Source organism: Camelus dromedarius, chromosome 16 (assembly GCF_036321535.1).
Source record: "Camelus dromedarius isolate mCamDro1 chromosome 16, mCamDro1.pat, whole genome shotgun sequence".
NCBI lineage: Eukaryota > Metazoa > Chordata > Mammalia > Artiodactyla > Camelidae > Camelus > Camelus dromedarius.
Genome location: NC_087451.1, coordinates 47,903,094 through 47,921,983, shown reverse-complemented (window position 1 = coordinate 47,921,983; position 18,890 = coordinate 47,903,094). Strand labels below are relative to the sequence as shown.

Genomic DNA, 18,890 nt, shown 5'->3' with positions numbered 1-18,890 from the left:
CGCGGACCCCAAAGTCTCCGGCTCACAGGGCGGGTGGGGAGCCGGGCGCGGCGGGCACTAGGACCGCGCGAGCGCAGCCCCGCCCCCTCTTCCGGCGGGCGGACTCAAGAACTGGGCGCAGGCCGCGGCCGCCAGTCGGCGCCGCCCGGACCCGGGATCGCGGCCCGAGCGAGGCGCGGGCTGTGGGGCCGCTGCGCGCCCGGCCCCGCTCGCCCGTGCCCGCCCGCCATGCCCGGCTTCGACTACAAGTTCCTGGAGAAGCCCAAGCGGCGGCTGCTGTGCCCGCTGTGCGGGAAGCCCATGCGCGAGCCCGTGCAGGTTTCTACCTGCGGCCACCGCTTCTGCGACACCTGCCTGCAGGAGTTCCTCAGGTGCGGCCCGGGGGGAGCGGGGGACGGCGGGTGGGGGATAGGGCACGCCGCCGGGGGAGGGTCGAGGCCAGAGGCACCACGGCTCTTTGTCTGCGCTGCAGCCCGGTGATCTCAGGGGCGCCCAGCGTGACGTCACGAGGCGGCGGGGACGTCAGGCCCCCTGAGGGAGGACCCCACGCTCTAATCCGTAGGGTCCCGCGTGCTATTGGCGTCCGCCCCAGGTGGGAACAATTCCCTGCCTTCCTGCGGGGTCGAGGTGGGAAAGCACGGGTCTTCCTGACCCGTGGCCGGCCCTTCCCCCTCACCTGAGAGCCAGAGCGGCCTCAGCCTTGAACTTTGAATTCTTCTGGGAAGAGGACAAAATCCTGTTTCGCGCAGCACCTTAAGCCTCCGGAATTTTCAGCTACCTAAGCTCTTCTGATTATTCGGAAGTTACGAGAACCGCAGCTATTGTTCTCCCATTTCACAGATGAGAAAACGAGATTCAAATTCAAAGAAAGCCTGCGACTGGCGCGGGGTCACACGATTACCTAAAGGCTTAACTGGGGTTTAAGCCCAGGCTGCTCGTGGTCGCAGGGTAGAGGGAGGATTGCGAGTCTACAGCTCTCCACTGCAGTAGGAACCCTTTGGGTGTCCTTCCCTGCCCCTGGAGGTCTTGAGCGAGCGGTCTAGAAATCGTTAGGGGGTCGCACCCTGCGTGTGACTCAACGCCCCCTGCCCTCTCCCGACCCAGGTCACCCCTTGGCTCTTGGGCACCCGTTGAGTTTTGGGCGCCTTGCGGTGTTTTGAATCTCCTGCCCACGCTGGGACCTGCTCAGTCCCAGGTGTGGGGAGGCAGGAAGAGGGAGCCCCGGCTCCTGGGGAGGTCGTGCTCCAAGAGCATCGGGAAGGCTGGGTCAGCCACTGCCATGTGTCAGGAGGCAGTTTGTGAGGGTTCGCGGGGCGCAGGCAGGGAGAGCATTTTTGGGGCTCCTGCCTTTAGTGCTCCCTCCCGCCGTCACCCGCAGCCCCGAGCCTGGCGGAAATCTCAGCAGGTCCTTTGTTTTCTGTTCCCCGCAGCCTGGGCCGGTCCTACCCTCACATATGCTCCTGCACAAGCTGCTGTGCTGCCCCCTCCTCCTTTTCCCTCACCCTCCTCCCTTCTGTGTACACAGACTCCCCTACCGACACACAGTCCCATTGTCTTCTCCCGTGCCCTTCCCCGGCCCTCTGGTTTCCAGATGAAGCCAGCTGAGCCTGCCCCCCTCCTCAGCTGACCCACTCTGACTGCCTCGGGGAAGGAGCGGGGGAGGGGGCTGTCAGGCCCGTTTCCCTCTCCCTCAGCCCCTCTCTGCTGCTTCTGCCCCTCCCCCTCCCGGAAATCCCCTCTTCCTCTCCCACAGCCCCCTCCCCCCATCCTGTCTTCTCCCCTGGGCCTGGGCCTCCACTGCACCGCCTGGAGCAGTCTCGGGCCCCTGCCTTCCCCCCTCCGCTAGCGCCGTAGAGCTCTGTTGCTGAGGCCGGGAGGAGGGAGGTAGTGGGACAGGCTCTGTTCCTCACTGCCCCTCCCACTCTTCCACCTAAGGTGCCCGTAGCTCTGGGGGAACCTTTGTCCTGGCTGGGCCCCAAACTGCCCAGGCTAATCTGCCTGAAGCCTGGGGACTTGCCTCAGTCCCTTCCCTGACTCCAGAACCACTAAGTCAGCACATTCCTGAGGCCGCCAGGCAGACCCCCTCCCTCATGGCCCACCCTCTTTCCCCACTCCTGCCTGGGCCATTACTCAGGTCTTTTCAGAAAGGCTGGTTGCCTTGTGGGCACGGGCACACCTCCTCACTGCCTGGGCACGTATTTTTCTTGGCAATGGCAGCATGGCCAGTAGTAGTCGTGAGGTCGGGAGGAGGTGGGTGCTAGAAATTCTTTGAGCACCTGAGCCATGGACTGCCCAGGTCCTGCAAAGTGCCGTGGTGGACAGGGCTCCCAGGGAGCCTTTGCTTCCGCCTTGATGCTTGCCTGCTTCCTACCTACCTGACTCAGACTTGCCAGAAATGCCCTGCCTGAGGGCCTTCAATCCTGCTGGGTGAGCCCTTGCCCTGCCTGGGCTGTGCCAGGCATGTGTGACTGGTCCTGGCTAGGGTCAGCAAGGCCATGTTGGCGGAAGGATGCGTGCCAGAGGTTCCTTGAGTGCTAACAACCTGGAGAGGGATTGGTGGAGGAGAGGGAGGGCAGTGGACAGGGTCAGCAGGCTTCACATGCCTGCTGTGCAGTGACCAGAGCCTTGGTATGCTTGTCTGGACAGTTTTTCTTGCACTAGCATTTCTTCTGTATGCAGGGTAGTAGAACTGATCTTAGCTGTGGAATCAGACATATGTAGGTGCTGCTTCATCTGTGAGCTGCAAAATGGGGACATTAAGCCCCTTTTCAGAGGCAGGTGATGAGAACTGGGTGGGACAGTTCTTTGATCTGCAAAATGGGGACATTGAGCCCCTTTTCAGAGGCAGGTGATGAGAACTGGGTGGGAACATAAACACAGTACCTTTCCTCCTCTTTGCTTTAGGAGACACACCCTCATAGGAAGAGGGAAGGGATTGGGTAGGGTGGCTCCAAGCTGACCTTTGCCCTGGGTTCTTTGCTGGGCACCCTCATGGGGCTGGGCAGCCCTGGCACTTAATCTCAGTTCATCCCTGATCACCAGCCACCCCCCCCCCCAAATCAGCTTTCAGCCTGACCAATGAAAACTAACCCAGGGGAGGGGTTGGCTGGGCAGCCTGTTCCTTTCCTAGTCCAGCTGCCACCCTGGGAGGAGGGGTGCCAGCTGCCACCTGTTGGCCAAATGCTGTCTAAGGCAGCTGCCTTGGCCTCCAGAACCACCCCTCCCCAGGACAAGACCTGGGATCTTCTGGGGTCCTGGAGAAGTGGGTACCCTCAGGCCTCTGCTTACCCTCTTAGGTGAGGCTGCCTGGGAACTGGTCTGGTGAGGGAAGGAGGCTGCCCTGGTTGAGAGAGTCAGGCCTGGGGCTCTCCCTTCCCATAGTGTGGAGCCTTGACCCTGTCTCTCCCCCCTAACCCCCCCGCAGTGAAGGAGTCTTCAAGTGCCCTGAGGACCAGCTTCCTCTGGACTATGCCAAGGTGAGTCCACAGTGCCAGGTACAGGCTCTTGCCCTTGGTGGAGGCTGCAGCTGCTGGCAGTCAGTGGGCTCAGGGCCAGTGTCAACCCAGTGCTGTGAAATCGTGTGCCCCCACAAAGGTGGCCTGTTCCCTCCCACCACGCCAGTTTGCAAATGAGGCCTGTGTTTGCCCTGGAGGGCAGGCACAATGCCCAGCCTGTGGGGGTGCACAGAGCTGCTCTGTGCCCACAAGAAGTGTTGCCCTCCTCTTCGGGTGGCTGGCCAGACCTGTGGCTGAGGGCCAGGACCCCTCTCCCAGGGGGAAGGAAGCAGAGGGTGTGGGGGCTGCCTAGACTAAGCAGGCTGATTGGCTGCCACTCCAAAGGGAGTGTCCTGTGCCAGCATGTTGGGGGACCCTGGAATCTAGTGTTGGAGCAGATACTACCAGCTGTGCCCTTTGTTCCTGGGCATAGAGAGGCATTTAGCCCAAGAGAGGCTGTTACTGGCTCTAAGGTAGAGCTACCCTGTCTGGGGGTGGAGGAGGTGGGAACCAGGGACTGTAGCGGGCTCTGACCCTGACCATTCCTTTCTTGCCCACAGATCTACCCAGACCCAGAGCTAGAGGTCCAGGTACTGGGCCTGCCTATCCGCTGTATCCACAGTGAGGAGGGCTGCCGCTGGAGTGGGCCCCTTCGGCACCTACAGGTGAGGCTCTGATGGGGGCGGGCAGGGGGCACTTCCCTCTCTTGGCAGGCACTAACTGCCATCTCTCCCACCAGGGCCACCTGAATACCTGCAGCTTCAATGTGGTCCCCTGCCCCAACCGCTGCCCTGCCAAGCTGAGCCGCCGGGATCTGCCTGCACACCTGCAGCACGACTGCCCCAAGCGGCGCCTCAAGTGCGAGTTTTGTGGCTGTGACTTCAGTGGGGAGGCCTTTGAGGTGGGTGGGGCCTGGCTGACAGTAGAGGGAGAGTGGGGCACCTGGTGGCCCACGGATCCCTAAACTCAGCCCATCTGGCATTTCCACAGAGCCACGAGGGCGTGTGCCCCCAAGAGAGTGTGTACTGTGAGAACAAGTGTGGTGCCCGCATGATGCGGCGGCTGCTGGCTCAGCATGCCACTTCTGAGTGCCCCAAGCGCACCCAGCCTTGCACCTACTGCACCAAGGAGTTCGTCTTTGACACCATCCAGGTGAGGCCCTTCCTGAGCTGGGGTCGATGGGGCAGGTAGCAGGGAGTTGGGCTGCTAACTGCTTCTCTCTGCCCTGCCACCCCAGAGCCACCAGTACCAGTGCCCCAGGCTGCCTGTGCCCTGTCCCAACCAGTGTGGCGTGGGCACCATCGCTCGGGAGGACCTGCCGGGCCATCTGAAGGACAGCTGTAGCACTGCCCTGGTGCTGTGCCCATTCAAGGACTCTGGCTGCAAGCACAGGGTGAGATGCCCCTCTTCCTGTCAGCTCCCTTCTTGGTCCTTGAAGCCTCGGACAGAGGCCCTTAATGGTCCCTTCTCTGCTGGTCTGAAGCCTTCAGTCCTTCCCCTTTCTGGCCAGCTCCAGCCTCCTCCTAGTGCCATCTGTCTTCCTCATGTAGAGCTGGGTGCTGGCCACCCTGTACCCACTCCTCTCCTGTCCTCTGGACTTGCCCCTACTGATAGCTCTCCTCCCTTCCCCCATGGCCCGGGGCTTTGCCAACAGTGCCCTAAGCTGGCAATGGCGCGGCACGTGGAGGAGAGCGTGAAGCCACATCTGGCCATGATGTGTGCCCTGGTGAGCCGGCAACGGCAGGAGCTGCAGGAGCTGCGAAGAGAGTTGGAGGAGCTGTCGGTGGGCAGTGATGGCGTACTCATCTGGAAGATTGGCAGTTACGGGCGACGGCTCCAGGAGGCCAAAGCCAAGCCCAACCTCGAGTGCTTCAGCCCTGCCTTCTACACACATAAGTATGGCTACAAGCTGCAGGTGTCTGCCTTTCTCAATGGCAATGGCAGTGGTGAGGGCACACATCTCTCACTCTACATTCGCGTGCTGCCAGGTGCCTTTGACAATCTCCTCGAGTGGCCCTTTGCTCGCCGCGTCACCTTCTCCCTGCTGGATCAGAGCGACCCTGGGCTGGCTAAGCCACAGCATGTCACTGAGACTTTTCACCCTGACCCAAACTGGAAGAATTTCCAAAAACCAGGCACTTGGCGGGGCTCCCTGGATGAGAGTTCTCTGGGCTTTGGCTACCCCAAGTTTATCTCCCACCAGGATATCCGCAAGCGAAACTATGTGCGGGATGATGCAGTCTTCATCCGTGCCTCTGTTGAATTGCCCCGAAAGATCCTGAGCTGAATGCAGATGGGGCTGCAGGAGAAAGGGGGATGGAACATGACCTCCATCAGGCACTGGCTGAACCTGAAGAGGGGGCCGGACCCCCTTACAGCTGCTTCTGCTGCCTGGGTTCTGTTACCCTGTTCCCCCTCCCTCCTCCTCTACCACCCTCAGGTGCCTCCTATTGGTGCTTCAGCCCTGGCCTCTGAGGAAAGCAGGTCTTAGGGTCATCAAGGGCTTGGAAATAAGTGATCCCAGGGCCTGTCTCCTGGACAGGGCGGACATGCCTTGGTGCGGGCCACACTCTACCCCGGACTGAGGTGCCTGCTGGTGCTATGTCCCAAGAGCCATAGGGGGGAGGGGGAGTTGGGAAACTGAGGGGCAGTTAAAAGTATCTGTCTTGAGATCTGATTTCTCTTCCCCTTTCCCCAGCTGTGTTCCCTCTGGTTATTTATTTACTTAGTGCCAGGAGGGCACAGCAGGGGAGCCCTGGTTTTTAATAAATCCTGAATTGTATTTATTAACTTGGTTCCAGCCTGACTCATCTGGGTTGGTTAGGGTCCTGGCAGGCTGGGCCCAACGGTGAGGTTAAAAGGACCAGAGAGGGGCTGCAACCCTCTTGGCCCCAGAATCCAGCTGCTGTGCTAGAATCTCCCTCTGGTGGAGAACGGAGGGACTGCACTAGGCTTTGGAACAGTTGCCTGCTGCTGCCCTCTGGTGGTTAGATGGGGAAGTTCCGGCTTTGGACATTTTGTAAAGTTAAGAGGCCCTGATCCATACCCCACTAAGGACTGACTACCTGTGCTGTAGTCAGGTCTCTCTTGGTCTAATGATAATAAGTACCATTTATTGAGTAATTTTATGTGGCAGACACTGCTAAGCACTTTACATGCATTATTTCATTTACCACAACAGTCAAATGATACAGCTTTTAATAAAAGCTATCTAAGTGGGCTGTGGTGAAGATTTAATGAGACAATGCATGTTGCCAACAAAAGATAGTTGACTGTTCCTATTTGTGGGTTTCAGTCTCAGAGTCAACCAACAGTACAGTGGAAATACTTGGGGAAAGTTCCACAATGTTACAAAAAGCAAAAATTATTATTGGCCACTCATGGGCAAATTTACGTAGTATTACATTGTATTGGGTATTATAAGTAATCTAGAGATGGTTTAAAGTGTGCCAGAGGATGTGTGTAGGTTATACCCAAATACTGTGCCGTTTTATATTGGAGATTTGAGCATATTTGGATTTTGGTATACACTGGGAATCCCTGAACCAATTCCCCATGGATACCAGAGGGAAGACTGTGAATGTTTCAATGTAAATCAAATTCCAAAGCCCAGCCCACACTCAGGGACTCCCAAACTGAACAAAAGGCCTTTGAGGTGTACAGGTCACTTGGATTTTCTCATCCATACTTACCTGCTTTTCATATCGGCCTCAGTGGGTGCTGTGATTATCCACATTTGGCTGATGACATACGAACAGAGGAGTGAACTGACTTTAGTCAGCTAGTTTGAAGCAGGGCCTGGATTCTGTTTTAAGCTCCAGCAATTCTAGAAATACAGCTTCCTTTAATTTTGGCAATAGATTTGGGTTTGGATCCTTGCTGGGCTTGCTTTTTGACAAGTTACTTAGCTACACGGGGCATCCTTACTCTCACTGGTAAAATAAGAGTAATCCTGCTCATCTAGGTTTGGAAAGATTAACTCATCAGTATAAAGTGCCTTATTCTTGCCTGGCTCTGAGGAGAGGCTCAATGTATGAGAACCGTTGTTTAGTAAGGGGAAGATTCAAGGACTATAGCTTGCCTTCTTTACTTTCCCAGACAGAGTCTTAGGTAAAAAGAGCCCTTATCAGAAGATGACAGGAAGGGTTTAAGCCTGAGGCAGGCAGCCCAGCAGGTTAGCCTTCAAAAGATCAAATTCACTGATTTAGGAGATGAAGCCCTGGTTGCCTTGCTGAAAAAGTAATGGTGACCCTTTTACCAGCTAAACCATCTTGGTGCAGTGATGCCTGGAAGCTGGTAGAGAAGACCAGGGGCTCTAGTAGAGGAAATGTCTTCACTTAAGCACAGGCTTCTAAGGCAACAGGCTGAAACACTTTTGCGTCCAAGAGAAGCCAGACACCTGGGATCAAGCTTGGGCTCCCTCTGCTGGCAGGACTGTGCCACTGCATTGTTCCAGGCGGTACGTTCCCATAGGTTGGTGTTCCCCCAGTGCGTGCAACAGTGGATGTTGCAGTCCACCCCATGACGAGGCCTAACCCTCATTCCAGTGCCGTTGCAGGTGGTCATAATTGCTTGTGGAACTCAAGCCAGATTGCGCATCACAGTGTGGGCTGGGCTCAATTCACCTTCAACTCTGTCTAGCTGCATGACCCTAGGCTGATTGAGGCCTCACCTGACACAAGCAGAAGAGGGCTTTCTTTCACAGGAAAGGCATGAGGAGTAAAGAGGGCAAAGCACCTTCAGAAAAGGGCACCCCAGATAAAAGGGCGTGCTCAGGGCCCTTTCAGCTCCATCAGTATTGAGAGCCACCTAACTCCTGCTACTAACCATCTGATTCCACCCTCACTGAATCCTACGCATCCTGTGGAGTCTCTCCTTCCCTTCCTCACATCTTAGCCCAGACCCAAGTTCAGTGGAAAAGGGAGGGGGTGGGGAATCTAAATGGCTCTTTTGGGTCCCCCCTCCCCCGCCACAGACAAAAAAAGTTCTCCACGCAATACTCAACCCTTAAGACTCAAATCACCAGTAGGGCCACTGTGTGTTACAGCACCTATTACTTCCACCTCTGTCAGACACTCAGAAATTCCAAAACATTCAAGGTGGGAGAAAGACAATAAGGATGTTTAGCGTTAGCTGGCTTATCAGCAAACCAGGTCCCCACGTTTCAATGACTGATCTTCCTTGGAGTGAAAGCAGCAGTACATTGAACTGGACCTCCAGGGAAGGGCAGCAAATTGTACTTACTCATCAGATCCCACCAAACCCCTGGCAGCCCTGCCTAGGGAGCAGGCCAGTCAGCTGGGTACCCACCCCCTCCCCGCCAGGGGCTGGCTGAACTGTGAACTCCATGCCTTACAATCAGCGCCTGGTCTGGGATGATGGATTGGGAGGGCTTCTGAGTGGGACAAATACTACAGGAGTCCCCTTAAAAATGGGAAATTACTTTCCTTCTAGTAAACGACATGCTAAGAAAAACCACCTCAAACACTGACAGCATTAAACGAATAGGACAAGATCAAAAGGTGAGTTTTTTCTTTTTACTGGTTTATGATAATCTTAAAAACCCCATCACGCCCATAAACCACCACAGGTGAGATGAGGAGGGAGATGGAGAATGAATGCTACAGTATGTGGGCAGCGGGGGAATCCAGGTATTTTCTAGGGCAGTGTGGGGTGGAGGCAGGGAGTGTGGCTAGGAGGCCCTGGCTTGGCCCCTTATTGCTGGTTGGGGGTTGGCTGGCAGAGGGAGAGAGGGGCTCAGGGTGAACTAGGAAACATCTCACACCAAAGGCAAGGGCAGTTGGGGGGTGGGGGTAGGAGTCACAGTACATTTTCCATGCAGACTAGGGGTGAGAGTGAGCGCTTCAAAGACTTGCACCCCTACACAGGAAGAGATGGGTTTGAGGTTTGATTTTAAGCCCCCAAGTTGGTGTCTGGTCCAATTTCCTAAAATGGCAGCTCACCTTTTGGGGAGAGGCATTGGAAAAAATTACAGCAAAAATATCTGGCTTGGAGATCAAGCGAGGGATAAGGGGAGACAATGGGTTCTTTCAGTTTAACGCAAGAGAAGTGAGAACAGGAAGGGGGCCTGGGGTGAGATGGCCAACACACTGGGAGAAGGCATCACACCAGGAGCTACAGGTGCTCCTGGGGGTTCAGGGACAGGGAGGTACCAGTGTTCACAGACGGCAGGAAAACAATTGGGAGTAATAAATTAGGACTTCATGTTGCTATCATTTGGCATAACACAATCAGGCTTTTTTTTTTTTCGTTTTTTTTTTTTTTCTCTTTTTAAATATAAGGCATCTCGCCAACACATAATTTAAAAAATGGTCTTCAGTCACATTGCTTCAGATCACTAGAGAAGTTCTGGCTAAAGAACAGTGGATAGTATAGTAAACAAAACCCAAAATCTTAAATAAGAACATTAGCTCACATTCCCGAGACAAGAGGAAAGGGTAGGGCTTATTTGGTTTAAAAAAAAAAAAAAACAAACCAAAAAAACCCAACTATGCATCTTTAACAGAAGGGTGCAAAACATTACAACAAAACATAATCTAAGTTACAGAAAAGCTTTAAATTTCTAGCCAACTGACTGTCGCCTGGGAACGAGACGCGTTTAGCACAGAGTGGATGGGTGAAGAACAGGCGAGGGGCAGGAGGGGCTGTTTCCCATAGAGGCCCATCTCCAGCTGTTAGAACCATGCTCATTTGGTAAGGGAAAATTTCAAAGAGCTTAAGGCTTTGTGTTTTTTTTTTTTCCTTTCTTTCTTCATTAAACTGAGGGGCTGAGAAAGGTGACTAGAGGGTGAATGCACCTGTGGGACGCCGCTCACACACAATGCTACTCAAACCCACACTATATTCATACAGAAACAGGACGTGTTAAACAGTGTAGAGCAATATTCTTAAGCCAGTGTAGAGAGAACCAAATGCATTTTAACTTTTTTTTTTCAGTGTTTTTAATTCCAAACTCCAATGTGATCATCCCTTCCCTACTACCTAATTCCTCAAGGAAGATTTTTGTTTTGTTTTGCTTTTGGGGGAGAGGTGGGGGGGATGGGGGATGAGGGCAGCAGGTGTTAGGGGAGAGACAACAGTGAGAAAGATCTTGGGTATGCTGGACAGTCACAGAATTTCTCTAGGGATGGAAGGGGAGTCAGGAACTGAGACAGTAATACAAAGACAGGTTTTTCCCCCTCCTGTCTCAAGGCTGTCGCCAGGACAGTTGCAGTGGTTCTGGGATCAATGCAGATATACAACAAAGCCTTGAAGAATGGAGAGGGACTGGGAGGAGATGAAGACTAGGTCAGTTTTAATTTGAGGTCTTTGGGTAAATACGGAATTAGCTTCCAGAGCTGTCTGGCTTCTTAGTCCAGAGAAAATCCAGAGAAAAGGAGACAGAGACAGAGAGAGGCCTAGCTTGGGTGGCTGGGGACCTACAGCTACCTCACCTAGGGCCCTTCCCTTAGCTCACACCTCAGTCCTAAGGGAAACAGAAGGACAGCAATTGACATAGGCTGGTGGAAAATGACAGAGGGGGAGGGACTTGACTGATACACAGGCATCAGGGGAGAAGTCTGGGGTTGGGATTAGGCTCCAGCATCAACCCACAAGTTGCTGGGGCTGGCAGAGAAGAGGATGCGGGCACAGAGGATCCCCCTTCTGTCCTCAATTAGATCCCACCAAATTCCCTTTCTTAGACATCCAAGAATGATCACATTGGAGCAGTAAAACTTGCAAACTATCCAATTACTCAAAAGACTAAACCTAGAAGGGTGATGTATGACGTGTAGCTTGTGGAGGGCACTGGGCCTACCTATCTATACCCAGGGTGCTGAATATGAAGACTCCGACTATCTGTGGGGTCAGGGACTCGGTTGCCAGGGGCTCGGTGGGCCTTGCTCAGCATGGCCAGGCTCTGTTCTCGGAAGCAGGCCTGCTGGAAATCCCCACTTAGGTAATCCACCGTTTGCATCAAGCTGTTCTGGCTCGCCACTGGACCGCCCCCGGTCCCTGCCCGGTAGTGGGCCCCAGCAGCCGCCGCACAGTCGAGGGGTGCGCCCGCAGGCTGCCCACCGTGGAACGGCACGGCGAGGTCCTGAGACCCCGAGCTGTCGCTATTGGGAGTGGGCAGAATGTTGTTCCACAGGGGTTGGAAGTAGTGACCATTGGGGTAGGCCAATGGGGCTGCCAGGCCGTTGACAGGTGGGGATGGGGTTGGCTTCTCCAGGGGTGGCTTCGGATGGAAGGACTGTGCCAGGCAGAGTTCCTGCGGGTAGGCAGGGGCCTTGCCCACAAAGCCAGGCCCTGCCAACTCGCGTCCTGCCGTATGCTTGCCTGTCAGGCCAGGGGCCGGCGTCCCACCGGCCTCACTGCACATCTGTTGCAGGTGGGCCAGCTGGTGCTGGTTCCAGGCGACTGGCTTGAGGTCGCTAGGGTAGCCAGTAGGGGCTCGAGAGATGCCCGTGGGCAGGTTGACAGGGCCTGCAGCGGGCAGTGCGGCTGTGGCCGCATGGGTGTGCTCCATGGGATTGACCACACAGGAAGGCATCGGTGTGGGGATGCTGTGGGTCGACACCCGAGTGCTTGCATTGATGAGCAGACTGCGACTAATGGGGCTGGGGTTGGCGATCTGGCCCTCACACACTGAGGTAGTGCTGATGCCCGCCCTCGTCTGGCAAAACTGGTTGATCTGGTGCACGATGCTGCTCAGGTCCGGGGGCTGGCTGTGCTGCAGGGTGGCCGCCATCGAAAGGGGGATAGTTGAGGTAGACACGGTCACGTTCGGGGGGGCATCTGAGTCTGGCATCTTCCGGCCTCCATGCAGCAAGGGGTTGGGGGGGTGCTGGAGACCCTGGTGAGACAGGGCCTGAGGGTGGACCAAGCCCTGGGTTTGGGCCATGGGCTGAGGGTGGCCCAGGCCCTGAGGCTGCTGGAGGCTCTGAGGGTGGGACAGCGCCTGGGGTGGCGGGATACCCTGAGGGTGCTGCAGCGTCTGGGGAGGGGCATGGGCCAGGGTCTGTGCATGCTGCAGGGCCTGCTGGCGGGCCAGAGCCTGGGCCTGGGGGTGGGCTAAAGTGCTGGGTGCCACAGTAGCATAGGGCGCCACTGGGGGGTTCATGATGGCCTCAGGGAGCAACCGGGCTCGGGTGCCGTCAAAGTCCTTGAGAATGCTTTTGGCTGGCACTTTGACAATGGCAAGCAGGCCTGCCTTGGTGGCAGCCTGAGTCGGGTAGGGGCTGTAGCGCTGGGCTGATGTGTCGAGGCCGTTCACAGTACGACGAACGTGTTTCCGCTGGGGAACCTTCACACTGTTGGGGAAGATTTTTATAGTCAGTGGGTTGTTTGCGACCTTCTTAGCATACGCGTCCAATTCGGCTGGGGTAGGATAGTGAGCAGTTCTCATTTTCTGTGTAGTGTCCCCTAGAGAGAGAGAAGGGGAAGGAGAGCAAAGAAGGAGAGGGAGCTCGTCAGTGCCAAGCCAACCAGCCCTTCGAGATTTCCCATCTGAGGGCTGGGCCAAGTTGTCCTCCCTGGTCTCCAATTCAGACCCAGCCTCAGCCCCCCACAAAAACAAGCACTGCTAACATTTAGTCAGTACTTATAATGGGCCGGGCTTTTTGCTAAGTGACAGGCTTGCTACTGCTTTAGGAGACAGGTACTATCATGATTCCCATTTTACAGTGAGGTCACTAAAGATCAGAATAGCAGAGCAACTCTGAAAAATCCCGTATCTCAGAGAGCCAGAACTTGGCCACTTCTCATACGGACTTCTCTCCAAGTTCCTACCAGCCCATGCCGGCCTGGGGGTTCTAAGCACAGCTGCTTGTCAGGGCCACTCAGCCCCTGCCCCATGACACCCTGGGGAAGAGGGCACCCAGAATGACTATTCTTCAGTCTGCAGTGGCCGGTGAGACATCAGCTTTCTCTCTGCCTTGGCAGCCGGGGCACAGTGGCCACTGGGTGGGCCTCCTGGCCCAGTAGACAGGATGCTTCTTTTACAGGAGCATAGGAATAAGCTGCCAACATCCCTCCCCCATCCCCATGTCACAAGTTCACTTTTGTTTACAGCTTACTCTCTGCCTGCCTTGGTGAAGATCAAAAGGCTTTATTTATTTCCTTGTAGGGGGTGACAATAATGACAGGGCAGCAGGGAGGGAACTGAGAAGAAAGGATTCAGAGAATCTTTAAGTCCTGAGAGCCAAAAATAGTCTGTATTCGGCCCCTGTCAGCTGTCACTTTCCAAAATGAAAGAGGAAGAACCTGCCTTCCTTTGGAGACTGCGGAAACACTGCTCAATGGGCCTCATTAATGCTAACAGTCTCTTTGTTCCCATCTCCAGTTGCCTCCCGTCAGGGGGCTCCAGCGGATGTCGTGCTTCCAGTCAAAAAGGAAAAGGTTCAGAGAACAAGAGCTCTTTAAGGATGCCAGGCTCCTGCAAGGGGTCTCTGCTCTGTTCTCCCTCTCTCTGAGGGAGGGTCTCCCCTGAGTATACACAGAAGGTGCTTAATAAAGGCTTGCTGAGTAAGTACACAGATAGCCCAAAGCAGAAAAAAGGTGGGGGTGGAGGGGCTTGGCTGGGAGCCTGGGCTCAGCTAGCTGACTCCCTCCCTGCTTCCTCCCCTTGCAGAAGGCAGACAGGGGACTAAGCTGACCAAACGCCTGGCTTGTGGCCTCAGCTGGCCTGGCCCCAAAAAGACCCCATTCAAAGTCATGTCGCTGGGCAGCAACTGGAACAGAAATAGGCTAGTGAGTGTGCTAGAAGGAAAAGGGCACAGTTGCCTTTGTTTAGTGACATTGCTGGTTGGCTGGCAGCAACTGCTTAGAAAATGCTGCTTTTGGAAGCAGGAAAAGAAAGCTCAAGTCCAGGAGGGGCAGAGAGATTCAGACCTACGTTCAGTGAGGTAGAACTTAGCAAAAAGGTACAGAAAGGAAAAGGTCTGTGCTTTTAAACACCGGCACAATGCCCTGAACTTAGTAGGCACGCCAACATATTTAAGGCTCTGCTTTATTTACTGAGTACAGAATAGTTGCTCCACCTATAAACGAAATGTTTGTAAGATGACTGATTTGAAGGTCTTAGAAGGATAAATGTGACAATGACAACTGAAGGGAGGAAGGAGAGGGAAGCAGAGAGGCCTGGCAGTCTTCTCCCACCCACTAGGTAGGTAGCACTAGCTGGTGAGGAAGGTCAAAGCCTGGAGAACGAAGTCTGAGTTCTGCTGCTGCTTATAAGCTACTGACCCTTAACAGCCTTCAGTCTCTACAAATTGGGGCCATTTTCTGACCCTTTTTACATTCTCCTGGACAAGAAGATACTAAAAAGTCTGAGAACACTGAGAGATAGTCCCTAAACTCAAGGCACCAGAATTCCATTAGAAGCTGCCCTGGTCAGCCTTTGTACTTTGGTGTCTGATAAAAAGCATATGATGCTCCCAGCTCAGTGCCTTCCGTACCCAGAGCAGACATGCAGTAAATACTTGGTAAATGCCATCAGTACAGGTACCACCTGATGAACAACGGGGACTCAGCTGAGTAATGGGAGTCCCAAGCTGCTGGGTTTCAGTTCAGACAGGGAATGAAGGTCTGCCCCTGGGCTTTCCTCCATGCTAATGGGCTTTTCTCCTTGAAGGCCAAGTGAGAGAGACTGGTACAGTGGCTTTCTGAGTAAAAGAGCTCCTTTGTTCCAAGTCAATACTGACTCTCAGGTTGGTTTTTTCTAGCAGAGGCAGCAGGTAGCTTCTGCTTCTCACTCAGGAATATGGAATGGACACCTATACTGATTAGTTCTCTTTGTCCTGCCTCCACTGATGTTGACCGCGGTGATGACGGTAGTCAAATAAAGAAATCATAATCAAAGCGAGAGGAGGGGCAGGCAGGGAAGATGGACACAGACGTACATTAAGGAAGAATCTCAAGGATGAGACAAGCATATTGAACAAGAAAGAGGCCACATTCTGGGAATCCAACATCACTCACCTCATATACCAGACTTAAGCCCAATCCTTAAAAAAGAGCCAAATTTTCCTCAATACTTTATCTCAGTCCCCACACAGGACTTTCTTCTGTGTCATCTTCCTGTAAGTGCGCAACTAACACAGATACTACAGTTTTGTAACCAACTTATTTAAATACCTGGTACCAATGGTGTCATTAATCGAGATATAAGGCAGTGTAGAGAACAGGGAATCTGTGGTTAGGAAAAAAGAGAGATCCGGATTCAATCAGTGGCTTTATTATCTGACTACTCAGTCTCAGTTATTCCTCATTTATAAACAGGGATGATACCTACTGTCCTACCTCACAGAATTACTAAGATGAAGAGATCCAATGAATGGAAAGTGCTCTGTGACCAGGAACCCTGACTGTCCATAGCTGTTATTCAAGGATACCAGGTCTGGCTGAATTTGCCCACGGATGGGACACAGTAACCTGACCAAGAAAGCCCTAATAACTGCAGGATCCCCTGGACTTGAGTCTGAGCATTAAATGCAGTGGAGAAAGCACTGTTGTCTACTACAGGCAGTGGCAGGGGAATCTCCCTGAATCTAGGCTTCCCTAATGGGGACCTCCCCATTTGTCTTGTTTTGAAGGTCAGAAGACACAGGTGGCAAATGCAGCAGCAGCCTCCATCCACAGGTGGAGAGACACAGGCAATGTGTTTCAAACACAGGCTTTGAAGCCTGACCCAAGTGTGAGTTCTAGCCTAGTCACTGAGCAGTAATGGGATATAGAAAAGTGACACTCTGTGCCTCATCCTGAAAAGAAAGATAAGAGAGTCTCCCATATGGAACTGTTGAGGAATGAATGAGAACATATATAAAAATACTCGAGCTAATGCCTGGCACATGGTAAGCACTCAATAAATGTCAACTAATATTTCTGATATTTCTGAATTTATCCAGTCACTGGGCCAATTCACCATTTCCAGGCCCTTCCACTAGGGGGCAGACAGGCATGCAGAGAAGCCATAAAAGATTAACTTTGATATCTGTCCTAGGCCCCAAGACTGATTCTACAATGAAAGAGGTCAAAGTTTTGACTAAAAGATGATTTGAGGACCAAGGACTTTGGTCATTTAAGCCATTCTACCTAGAAATATTTACTGAGCCACCACTATATACCTTACCATGAGCTGGAGAAAGAGAAGCAGAGGCTTGGAGTTAATGAAGACAAAAATGTTCAAAAATACATTTTCTGAGGAACTAAGAGAAGATGGATCAGAGGAAAACAAATTTTGCAAGTACAAGGTTCCAAATGGCTGAGGACTCTCAAAGCAAGTGCCATTATGGAATATACAATCTAGAATAGTTCTAGGGCATCCACCTAACCTCAGCTGCGGTCTTCTACCAGGTACAGGACCCACCCAAAGCCAAGATGTACTTTAATTCAGTCTGCTACACTATGGCAAACTGCACCTCTAGGTTGGGAAATGCATTACATCCTCTTATGCATGTAGAGAAGAAAATGTTGGCCTTAGAAGGGACCAGTCCTGTGATCCTGTACATATGGCAGCTCAAGCCTGGGGAAGAGTGATTAGCCAGGTGACTTACAGTGCTGGGTCAAGAAGCCACATATCCCATGTCCTGACCCTTGACCTAGCTCTCCTGCCTTGAGCTCTAGCAATATAAAGTGTATTAAGCTATAACATTTGTCCCCCATCCCCACCCCATCAAATACTGAGTTCTGTGTTTCTAGCAACTCTCCTGAGGATGGTGGCAGGGAAAGGCTGAATAGCAGAATCACAAAACTGGCTTTAAGATCTCTATAGCTGATAGGCCTGGGCTCTGAGCAGCTCCTGGGCTGTTGGTTTCCAAAGGAGACAGCTTATGCTCCGTCTCACCTTAACTGTAAATGCTTAATGCAAAAGCGGTGAGTCACATGACAGGATTTTTTCTTATACATTTGGGGAGAGGAAAGAAGAAAGCAAAAGTGAGCTTAAAAACACTACTGGGTTTTCTCCTCTGCAAAAATTTGGGTGTAGTTAAGGAGAGCAACAAGAGAGTCGAAGAGGCTCAAATATACAGTCCCCCACGGACAGGTGAGCCTGAAACCAGGGAAGAAGGATATCTCAATTCTTGAAGAGAGATTTAGGACAGTGGTTGGCAGAGGCTACTAGGGGCTACTTTGAGGAGAAGGGAGTGGAGGTCCCAAATCAGCATCCAAGATAAAGCTGCCAATTCGCCTTTCCTCCCAAATGGCTCAGCCCTTGATAACACATCTCTGGGTGAAGCTGTCAAAGTGTGATAAGGAACCTAGAAGAAAAAGACAGTGAGCTGCTCTTTGTCATCTTATTATATGCTTCCGAGCATACTCCTTCCCTAGTTGTGTCCCTAGAAGCCTGGAACCAGTCACAATGCAGCGAGCATGCAGATTTGGGTGGCCAGGGAGCACCGACAACTTCCTCACCCAATCGTCATTTAGTAAGAGAAAGGCTGGGGAAGAGCTGATACAGCACAGCTTGCCTATTATGTCAAGCAGCTGCAGAAGGAACACTGTCACCTTCAGCTTTGTCATTATGCAACTTGGAGTCACTGGTCAAATTCTAGAACTAGCCAGGCTCTGAGTCTTACTCTCTCTCAAAGAAAGGCAGTCAAGAAGCTAGGCCATTTTTAACTTCTGAAGATGATTTCAAGAACAGAGGCAGCAAACTACAGCCCGCAAGCCAAAACCCAGCTGCTGTGCTTTTGTAGAAAGTTTTACTGGCGCACAGCCTCACTCGTTTGTTTACATACTGTCTACGGCTGCCTGTGCACTCTGACAGCAAGGTGAGTACATGCAACAAAGCCTAAGATGTCTGCCATCTGACCCTTTACAGAAAAAGTTTGCCAACCTCTGTACTAAAGGATTGATTCAAGTAAGATGCTGAAGCTCCTATTAAAGGGTAAGCCTAGGTGCCTCATTGATGTCCCCTTTTTGCTCTGAAAGTCTACTCCAAATTTAGGACCATTTTTACACTTGAAGATATTGTATATGGTAATGAGCCAGGAATAGAATCTTCTCCTTGCACATCACATAGTACAGGGATAGAAGGTAGGAATCTGGGAAACTATGAAGTATAAAGCCCCAATTCCAGCCAATTTAAGACAGGAATCTAACAGAAGGTTCTCAAAACATCAATCTTGTGGCAAGCATATTAACAGGAATACACCCAGAGAGACTGAGAAAGCTAGCTCCCTATCCCTTCTGGAGGCAAAAGCTTCTTACTATGAACTAAGGGCAACGGCTCAGGGAGCAGACAGCAAAGCCAAAGGGAACTGTTTCCAAGGCAGAGAGGGCTCAGAGAGTTCAAAACAACAGAATAGTGGAAACAGTTTGTTTCAGAGGTACAGTAAGTAATCCGGACTGTGAGTTTTCATTCAATTCCTCATGAAGGTTCAAATTAAAACACTT

The 18,890-nt window shown here is 52.7% G+C and overlaps 2 protein-coding genes across 7 annotated transcripts in view; one reads left to right on the top strand and one right to left on the bottom strand.

The window, feature by feature from the left end:
* The first annotated feature begins 138 nt into the window (after positions 1-138).
* On the top strand, positions 139-6,284 carry TRAF4 (TNF receptor associated factor 4). Of its 2 annotated transcripts, XM_031468399.2 has the most exons (7): positions 139-371; positions 3,425-3,476; positions 4,055-4,159; positions 4,234-4,395; positions 4,485-4,646; positions 4,732-4,887; positions 5,149-6,284. In XM_031468399.2, the coding sequence occupies exons 1-7, from the start codon at positions 229-231 to the stop codon at positions 5,779-5,781; spliced, it is 1,413 nt and encodes a 470-aa protein (XP_031324259.1). In that variant the 5' UTR covers positions 139-228; the 3' UTR covers positions 5,782-6,284. The 2 variants fall into 2 exon arrangements, with proteins under 2 accessions (XP_031324259.1, XP_064351943.1); XM_064495873.1 differs by lacking the exons at positions 139-371; positions 3,425-3,476 and adding an exon at positions 3,614-3,967.
* A 3,920-nt stretch (positions 6,285-10,204) lies between these two features.
* The window catches only part of FAM222B (family with sequence similarity 222 member B), a 53,732-nt gene continuing 45,046 nt past the window's right edge, over positions 10,205-18,890 (bottom strand). For 2 of the 5 annotated variants that reach the window (XM_031468394.2, XM_010978959.3), the window contains exon 3: positions 10,205-12,920. In XM_031468394.2, the coding sequence (XP_031324254.1) occupies positions 11,314-12,920 (1,607 nt within the window). In that variant the 3' untranslated portion in view covers positions 10,205-11,313. Of the gene's footprint in view, positions 12,921-15,632; positions 15,688-18,890 lie in introns of all 5 variants that reach the window. The other 3 variants (XM_031468395.2, XM_031468397.2, XM_064495872.1) reach the window with 2 other exon arrangements.

What these genes read in the sequence shown, in the direction of transcription:
- TRAF4 (XM_064495873.1), top strand. Translation starts at nt 3,629, where the DNA reads ATGAGGCCTGTGTTTGCCCTGGAGGGCAGGCACAATGCCCAGCCTGTG. An exon ending in AGGCTGTTACTGGCTCTAAG is followed by an intron (nt 3,968 to 4,054) that starts GTAGAGCTACCC and finishes TCTTGCCCACAG; the next exon opens with ATCTACCCAGACCCAGAGCT. An exon ending in ACTCTGGCTGCAAGCACAGG is followed by an intron (nt 4,888 to 5,148) that starts GTGAGATGCCCC and finishes CTTTGCCAACAG; the next exon opens with TGCCCTAAGCTGGCAATGGC.